Here is a 9,080-nt window from a genome sequence, read left to right on the forward strand (position 1 = left end):
TAATAATATTAATAATAATAATAATAATAATAATAATAAAAACCTCTCTCAGGAACAAACCCCACGGATCGTGGCCAGCAGGGCTCAGGGGACGCCGTCCCCATCCCGTTCTCCCAAACCTCTCCCAACGCTTCACAGTTCTCGGCAGGCGGCGCCGGCCCGCGGGCCCGCTCCCGCCTGCCCACGGTGCTACAAGCGCTCTGGGTTGGATGTTGTACCGTCGTGTTAGTGCAGAGGTTCCTGTATCGTTGTCTTGGAGAAGCCGGCTTGGGGGGGGGAGGCGGGCGCGGGGCCGGAGGGGGGCGGTAAATAAAAAAAAATGATCTCTCGTGGTGATACTGGTTGTCGTGACTATGGAATAAAGTGTATTCTCGGTCTGCCCAGGGCGCGGCCGCCTCTTCTCTGCCTCCGTTCCTGACGCGCCGCCCCACCGCCGCCGGGACCCCCGGTCTCCTCGAAGCCTTTGCACGGGAGCCCCCGGGCTGAGACAGCCCCCGCTCAGGGTGTTTGCACATCAGGGTAGCCGCGTGCACGGCAGAGCTGCTCCCGAGGACCGGGCTCCCCCTGCCCCCCTGCACAACAGGGTGCATAGAGATCCCAGAGTGGGGCTGGCAGGAGCTGCAGAGGTCACATCCCGCCCAAGCCCTGCCTGATGCAGGATCAGCCCTGTCCAAACCCGCCCAGACAAACCCATCACCGCGCCCCGACACAACACAGACCTCACACCCCAACCTGCCACCGGTGAAGCCGGGGACCAGCGTCCGGCTGCTGCAAAGGTTGCTAATACACGCTCCAGGGATCCCAGGCAGAGGGGAACCCCCCGCAGTCCCTACCAGCCTGACTGGGGGGAAAAATCCCTTCCTGCCCCCAAGGCAGCGTCGCTCTGAGTCTGAGCGCAGGCGCAAGACCCTCTAGCCAGGACCTCTGAGGTTGGTGCTAAACCAGTTGCCATCCCCAGCCTGGGCTGCAGCCAACATCCAGTGCCTCTGGGGATGCTTAAAACCTCCCCTGCACATGCAGCTTGGCTTGGGCCTGGCAGCCCAGAACGAGGGGATGGGCCGTGCCCCCAGCCCCAGCCCGGGCTCTGTCAGCAGGTTGACCAGCACTACGTGCTCCGCTCTCCCCACCTTTACAGGTGCAGGAGAGGCTGCGTTGCACACCCTGGCACACGCTGCTGTCCCCTGCTACTAGAAATGCAGCTGCTTCTGGGGGGGTGGCTGCAGGCAGGCCTAGCCAGGCCTGAAGCTGTGGCCAGTGTCCCTCCAGCAGGTGCTGTGTGCACACATGTGGGCAGGTGCTCTGTGTGCATGCGCATGCAGGTTTTCTGTGTGTGCATGCATAGGCAGGTAGCCTGTGCGTGCAAGCACACTTGTGTACATGCGTGTGCAGGTGCTGTGTGCGTGTGCACAGGGGAGGTGCCCTCCGCTGTCAGTGGCTCTTTGCAGCACTGCCTGGCCCGGAAGGAAGCCAGAGCGAGCACTGGCGACTGCATGAATCTGCTCCCCTGGCTTCCCGTGCCCAGGTCCCCCCCGAACCTTTTTCCTTCAGCATCGGAGCTGCAACTCGCGCCCTCCAGACCTTGCCCTGCCACCCCTGCCCAGCCGACCCTGCATCCCAAGCAGCAGCCGACGCACTCCCCGGCCCCCCAGCCCTGGCAGGCAGACACCAGGCCGTGCTGCGAGCTCTCTCCAGCGCTAGCTCCTGAGCTGCCAGCTATACCGGGGCTGGAGCCAGCTGCAGTGCCAGGGCCGGCAGCGCTCAGCCTGGCTTTGGCACCCGCCTGCCCCAGTCCCCAGCGGGAGCCCGTGGCCGACACGCCGGCTTTGTGGATGGCAGTGGCACAGTCCCATGGATGTAGCCTCTCACCCCAGGTCGCAGCATCTCCTGCTGGGCTCTGCCTTTCCCTTGCCACTCTCTGCCAGGGCAGCCCTGGGGGCAGGGGGCTTCTGGGTTGTACAGGCCCAGGCGCTGGGTGAGCCCCACACCCCGGCTTGGCCCGTGCAGCTGCGGGGAGATGGGGCCCCCTTTGTGCCTCTGTTTTCCCCGTCTGGAAGTGCCAGGCCGTGGGCGAGGGGGGCACCGTCACCCTGCTCCGAAGCCGGCCCAGACAGGTCCCATGTAGCCAGGTCGGGCAAGGCCCCCCGATCCTGGCAGCCTCGCCCTTCCACTCCAGCCCCACCTTGCGAGCATCGGCTTCATCACCACCGTGTTTGCATCAGCTTCATCACCGAGCCGACCGTGTCGCCACGGCAACAAGGTGGCGGTGCCGGCCTATGAGCCTCGGTGCAGGAGCCGGGCAGGATGGAGGAGCTCAGCAAAGCCGGAGGCCTGGCAATCCCCTTAGCAGGGCCCGAAATCCCTGGGGATTAGCGGAGGGGGGGGCAGCCAGGCCCGTCTGCCCCCGGCATTAGCACTGACACTAGTGGGGGGGAGGACACATGGGCAGCCCCAGCCTCATCCGCATGGTGAAACGAGTCCCAGCGCCACGGCAACAGCGGAGGAACCGAACCCAGTGCCCGTCTCCAAGGTGCCCGACACCCAGAGGCATTGGCAACATCCCTCTGCTCCCAGCGGCTGTTGCCACGGCGACAGCAGCATCTCCTAGCCAAGGATACCCTGCCTGCAGGGGGCAAGGCCGGTGCGAGGGGCATCCCTGGCCTCTCCGCCAGCTCTCCCCATGCCCCAACCCCCCTGGGAAGAAGCAGAGCAGTGCCCCCAGGCAGCAGGTCCCAGTCCTGGCACAGCACCCCCAGGTCCTGCATCGGGCAAAGGATGCAAACCCAGTGTCCCTCTGGCCCACGCTCGACCACGAGAGAGCCCCTCCATCATGCCACAGGCAGGGGCAAGGGCCCCCTCCCGTGCAGCCAGGGCTGGGTGCCGCGTGCAGGGCCCGGCCCGGCCCGGGGGCAGCTGCACTGCTGGTGAGCGGGAAGGCCAGGGGCTCCCACGTGCCCCCACCGCCTGCCTCGCAACGCCACGCTGCCTCTCCGCCGGTGACTCAGACACAGCTCAGCGCCGGGGCTGAGCAGACCCCGCCTCTCCAGCCAGCGGAGCCTCTGCCGCCTGCCAAACACCAGCAGCTGGGCAGCTGGCGCTGCAAGGGGAAACCCCCCGCCACCCCAGCCTCTGCCCCCTTCCACGCCAGCTGGGGAGCGGGCAGGCAGGTCCAGCCCTAGAGCTGTCTGGCCCTTGCACCTGTCTGCGCACACCGGCTGCAGGGGGGGAAGCGCTGGACGCCTTTGGGAGAGGCTCGCACCCCGCACCGCTGGTTGCCCGGGGCATCGTCCTGCAGACGGGTCCGACGAGGGACAGGATGCGCTAGGACCAGCCCTGCCCAGCCGGAGGTGAGTGCAGCCGGGCAGAGGGCAAAGGAAGCGCAATGTTGCAGGCGGCCCAGGAGAGGGGGGAGATCTCGGTGCCTGATGCCCCCACCAGCCCTGCATTACGAAGCCTCTGGTCTGGATGCCCCTTCCAGGAGAGCAGATGGCTGCAGCTGGGCTGGGCCTTCCTGCCATGAGCAGGGCCCATCATGGACCCTGGTGCCAAGGCATGGACCCTCCTCCGTCCAGCCTGGCGTGCAGTTGTCTCGGGGCTGCAGGCCTGGTCCCCGCAGGAGCCCTCTGCTCTGGACAAGGGCCGGGGCTGGGGTGCGAGGAGGGCAGTGTTCCCGCCGCAGGCGGCCTCAGGCTGGGCATCCAGGGGTCCCTCCAGCCTCGCTGGGCCGGCGGGAAGTGGCTGCCCCCCCCATCCCCACTCCTGCCGCCCCTCCTCCCAGCCCCAGCTGTGACTCAGGCCTCCCCAGGCGGTTCCCATGGCAATGCCCAATCAGCCCCGGGCTGCGCTCATCATCCTGGAGGCAGGCGGACGCGGGGATTGGCGCGGAGCGGCGGCCTACAGGATGGGGCTTGCAAGGGGGGTCCAGCCTGGAGACCCCCCAGCAGCACCGCTGCTCACGGGATGAGTGCCCAGGGATGGGGATGGGGGTCTCATCCTACCTGTCACTGAGCTCAGCTCCTGGGGCCTGGCCAGAGTGGATCTTGCCTTTATCCCCCTCTCTTGGGGGTGGGAGCCCGGGCACCCAGGGCATGCTAAGCATGCCTGACACAGCGCCACGCTGCCTGGGCTGGCAGCAGGGAGCCTCCCCACTAAGGGCAAACCGAGTCATGCAGGGGCCTGCTGACGGGCACCGCCAAGGAGAGAGCCCAGGAGCCGTGGCTCTCTCCTCCCAAAGCCTGGTGACCCACCCCCCGGCTCCGCTGCCCCCCCAGGCCCGATGCTGGCCTGTGCCCAGCCGTGCAGCTGCAGCCGGGGCCCCAGCGTGGAGCGCGGTAAGTGGTACGGCGTCCGCTCCTACCTGCACCTCTTCTACGAGGACTGCACCGGTGCCAGCCCTGACAACGATGCGGACGTGCTGCTGGCCTCCCGCGCCCGCCCTGCTTGGCCCTCCATCGTCTGGAAGGTGAGAGTAGCACTGCAGCACCCCGGCCCCTGCTCCTGCGCACGGCCCCGGGGTCCAAGGTACCCTCTCTGGTAAGTCAGCAATGAGCCCCGGCCCAACCCCCTGGCAACACCCGGACCTTGAGACGGGGAGTCTCCGTCCCTGGAAGTGTTTGAGAGCAGGGTGCAGCCCGCAACTGGGGAGAAAACCCAGGTGTCCGGCAAGGGTCTCCCCCCAGGATGGCATCGGTTAGGATGCTGCAAGCACCGAGCTGCCTGGCTCAGCGGGACACAGGCCCTGCCTAGGAGACCAAGGGCAGGAGGGAAAGTGAGGCCTTGCTGGGCTGCCAACCCCTGCCTCTGCCTGCCCCCAGGTGAGTCTCTCTGCGGGGGCCCTGCTCTTGCTGCTGGGGGCTGCGGCGCTGGCCACCGGCTACCTCGTGCCCCCGAAGCTGGAGGGCATCGGGGAGGAGGAGTTCCTGGTGCTGGACCTGCAGGCGATGGAGTACAACCGGGCCCTGGGCACCTGCAGGCTGGCCGGCATCATGCTCTGCACCACGGCCGGGGTCCTCGCAGCCGCGGGCCTCCTGGCATGCACGCTGGGCCGGGTGCTGCAAGGCGGCTGGCGCCGGGAGGAGGAGGAGGAGGAGCAGCAGCTGTCGCCCATCCTGCGGGACAGCCCCCCGAAGCAGCCCGTCGCTCTCCTGGCCTCCCCGGCCTCACCCTTTGGAGCCTCCTGGGTGCACGGCATCCAGCCCAGGCGGGAGACATGACCCCAAGAGCTCGGCATCCCACGGGCCACCAGACTGGAGCAACCTGTGCCCGGGGGCTGCAAGGGCAGGGGGGCCGGGAGGGGAGGTGGCCTCGACCCCCTGATGCGGAGAGGCGTGAGAGCTCCTGCAGGCGCGGTCCAGCCAGGAGAGAGGTGGATCCGAATCAGAGGGTCCCAGTGCCCTGCCCCAGGTGCTCAGCCGGCCGTGCCCGCCTTCCCTGCTCCCCCCACATGGACCAGCAGCCTCCTGCCTCAATAAAGTTCCTGAGAAACTGCTGGCTCTGCTGCTCCTCCTGGGTCCTGCTCCCCACCCCTGCGCCCTGCTGCTTGGCCCTGATCCCAGCATATGCCCACCGGTGGGGAAGGGGCCGAGCAGGGCCAGGCTTGCTCGTCTGGGGCCCCACATCCCTGCCGGGGGGCAGCAGCATCTCCCTGCTCCCGTGGAGCTTCCCTGGGTGGAGGGAGCTGTGCAGCTGCCTGCGGGAGCCCGGGGCTGGCATTGCCCGATGCATCGAGGCCCAGCAGGGAGTGCGTCTCTCCCCTTCTGCCCCTGCCCCAGGCCCGCAGGGGGGTAGCCCCCTTGCAAGGAACCCCTGCCTCTGCCTGCACAGAGCAGGGCGGCAGAGCAGCTGCTTCCGGCCGGTCACCGCGTGGTGGAGCTGCCCGCTCAGGGCTCCAGGACCCGGGCGTCCCAGCTCCTCCCCGTGGCGCCCACCGCAGCTGCAGGCCCGGCCCAGCCCCCTCGAGGCACCGCAGGACAGCGCTGCCCTCTGCCCAGCTGCACCCCATCTCCGCTGCCCGCAGCAGAGCTCCCTTGGCCTTGGCTTCATGCCTCCGGGAGCCCCCTTCCCCCTGTGCCCCGTTGATGCTGCTCATGAACACACCCAGGGGCAGGAGAGGCTTGTGCCTCTTGCCCCAGCCCCATCTCACGCAGCCCTGCGCGGGTGCCATGGGCAGGGCCGGGGACCAGGCGTGCCGCCCCCCATGCACTGGGGACCCGGCACCTGCAGTGATGCTTGCGGGGAACGGGCCCGTGGGGCTCGTTGCTCTGGGAAACTTCCCCTGCTGCCCCCCCCTGCAATGTGGGCAGGGGCAGCATCCCAGAGCCTGGATCCACCCCTGGGGTGAGCTTGGGGGCCAGAGCCGGGGTGCAGGGGGGCAGCCCCCCCACCCCCCAGCAGGTCGCATGTCTGCGCCCTCTCCACGCCTACCCCCTCCCTGTAGTTGTACATGTGTGGCACATGGCGCCATGCCAGGCCCCGCTTCCTGGTGCCAGAAGGATCCTGTTCCACGAGCCCCTCGGCAGGCTGGGCCAGGCAGGTAGCCAGGGCATTGCATAACCGCCGGGGAGGCCATGTGTTGCAACGCTGCAGGCGATTGCACAATGCATCCAGCACTCCTGCCGTCCCAGGGATGGGGGGCAGCCGGAGGAGAGGGGCTGCATGCCCTGCACGCCCCCAGTGACTGGCTGCAGCTCTGCCTTGCTCCAGCCTGTCCGAGAGCAGGTCAGGCCATTGCCCCGCAGGGATGCATGCCCTGGTGCAGACACCAGCACACCCAGGCAGGTCAGCAGCCTGGCACCTGCAAGGGTCCCAGTGTCCCCACCATGCCAGGCCTAAGAGTGCAGCCCCCTGCCCACTGGCAGCCTTGGTGGGTGCGGGGAGCTGGGCTTGGCCCCGGGAGGGGTGGCTGTGGCTGCATGGAGCCCAGGGCGAGCGTCTGACCCCAGGGCCGTGGGAAAGGGGCTGGCCCTAGGGCTGCACTAGGAAGTGGAGGCTGGAAGTTGGTGGGTGCCGGGGCGGGGGAGTGTGGTAGGCAGCCAGATCCCGGCGTGGGGAAAGGGGCCTTCCTGCTGCAAGGAGGAACACGCTCGCAGGCCTTGCTGCAGCCGGCTCCCAGGGTAGAGAGCGGGGGCTGCTCCCCAGGAGAGCTCAGCCCCAGCCTTCTCCTGTCTCAGCCCCGCGCTGCAGCCCCAAATGCTGCTAAGGCTGCCGGGGAGCCCCTGCAAGAGCCAGCAGCAAGGCAGTGGTGGGGGGTCTCAGCAGAGCTGTCTGCATGAGTCTGGGCTGGCCTGTCTGCCCTTCAGCTTCCTCCCCCATTGCAGGGCCAGGTGCTGCCCCCTCTCCTCCTTGGTGCAGCAGGATGTGGGGGGCATGCAGGGCACGGCCTGGCCGACCACGCTGGTGCGCTCCAGCTGCTCCTTGCGTAGCCCCTTCTGATGCAATGTGCATACCTCTGGCAGGCAGCAGGATGGGGGGCAGCTGGAGGGGGCATCTCAGCACCCCGGGTTTACAAGGACAGGACGGGAGAGGAGCAGGGGACCGAGGGGCGGGCGTCTGGGGCCAAATGCAACGGCGCAGGGAACAGGTGTCAAACCGGCTTCAAGGCCTGTGGGGCTCCAGAGTCTGCATCCCAGCCCGTCCAGCCACCCTCTTCTGTGCCAGGTGTGTTGGCATGGAGAGGCCACGGCCATGCCCACTGCTCGTGCTCGCCAGGGCACGGCTGGGAGATGCATTTCCATGCCTGGCACAGCAGTACCCGGGCTGCTTGCCAGCCAGGTGACATGCAGGGTGGAGCCGGGGTGGGCAGGAACAGAGGTCTCTCCACAGTGGCACGGCGGCCCCTTCCCCAGCCTGCTCTTCCAGGAAAGGCTGGGCCTGCTTGTTACACACTTGCACACGCAGAGGTCACACGGGGGCGCACACGCTTCCCATGCCATGCACCATGCTGGGGCAGCTTGGCTCCTTCCCGTGCCCGGGTGCCAGGAGCACGAGCAGGGTGCGGTGCACACAGACGGTGCCACCCCGGGGCTCACCCAGGCATAGGGAGCTCTGCTCTGAAGCATGAGGCTGGGGGCAGAGGAAGGGGACCCGGTGCCGGGCCCTGCAAACCCTCGTCTCTGCTCTGCAGCCAGGGGGGATGGAGCATGAAGCGTGGAGCCCCGTGCCAGGCAAAGCTCCCACGGCCCATGCCCGGGCACAGCTCCCACTGACACCAGCTGGGGCATTGTCTGAGCCCAGAGCGATGGCAAAGCTTGTCACCCAGGTACTGCCTTTGTGCCTGTGCCCGCCTCCCCTGGGCGAACACAAAAGCAGCAGGACAAAGCCTGGGCTGGCAAAGCCCACATGGACTGAACACCCTCCCTGGGGAGCTGGCACAGAGCGGGACAGCCTCAGAGCCCCGGCCGCAGAGAACAGGCTGTTTGCACCAGAAGGATCTGCATGGCCTGTCCCTCGCACAGCCCAGGCTGGCTCCCTCCTGCTCCCCCAGGAGACAGCAGCCCACTGCCAGTCTGTCGGGGTCTGGGCATGAGTCAAAGGCAGCGCCTGGCCTGGCTGCTCCCCTCTCCTTCCTTCAGCCCCGTCTGCTCTGCAGACACCAGGGGCCGATGATGCACCAGACCCGGGGCAGGGACAGGCTCCAGCATCCCCCCAGCCCCAGCGCTGCTGGCTGGACCCCAGCTCTGCAGGGAGCCTGGTCTCTAGGATGAGCCCAACTCAGCTCTGGGCACCTCGGTGGGAGCATCAGGGGCTGGCTGCTCCACGGCCGGGTCAGGGCAGTACCCCCCATCCAGGCTCGCCGAGATGCACCGACAGCCCGGGCGGTGAGCTTCTACCCCCACCAGCATGCGCAGTGCAGCTGGGGCCCAGGCACCCCTGGGAGCTGCAAGCTTGACCTGGCACAGACCAGAGCCAGAAGGGCATGGTCTCCTGGCCTGGCACCAGCAGCAGGAGCTGGGGGAGAGCAGGCTGAGAGCAGGAGGAGACGGGCACAGACAGGCAGGGCAGGGGAGTGGAGCAACACTTCCCCGGAAGCAGACGGGGCCGGACTTCCCGGGGTGAAGAGGCCGCCTCCAGCTGTGGCTGCAGCC

The 9,080-nt window shown here is 67.8% G+C and overlaps 1 protein-coding gene across 1 annotated transcript; it reads left to right on the forward strand.

The window, feature by feature from the left end:
- The first annotated feature begins 3,138 nt into the window (after window positions 1-3,138).
- Window positions 3,139-5,852, forward strand: NRSN2 (neurensin 2). Its single transcript, XM_006030541.2, has 3 exons — window positions 3,139-3,344; window positions 4,269-4,459; window positions 4,812-5,852. The coding sequence occupies exons 2-3, from the start codon at window positions 4,274-4,276 to the stop codon at window positions 5,208-5,210; spliced, it is 585 nt and encodes a 194-aa protein (XP_006030603.1). The 5' UTR covers window positions 3,139-3,344; window positions 4,269-4,273; the 3' UTR covers window positions 5,211-5,852.
- Window positions 5,853-9,080: the final 3,228 nt, after the last annotated feature.

The sequence above is a fragment of the Alligator sinensis genome, unplaced genomic scaffold (genome assembly GCF_000455745.1).
Source record: "Alligator sinensis unplaced genomic scaffold, ASM45574v1 scaffold1032_1, whole genome shotgun sequence".
Lineage (NCBI taxonomy): Eukaryota > Metazoa > Chordata > Crocodylia > Alligatoridae > Alligator > Alligator sinensis.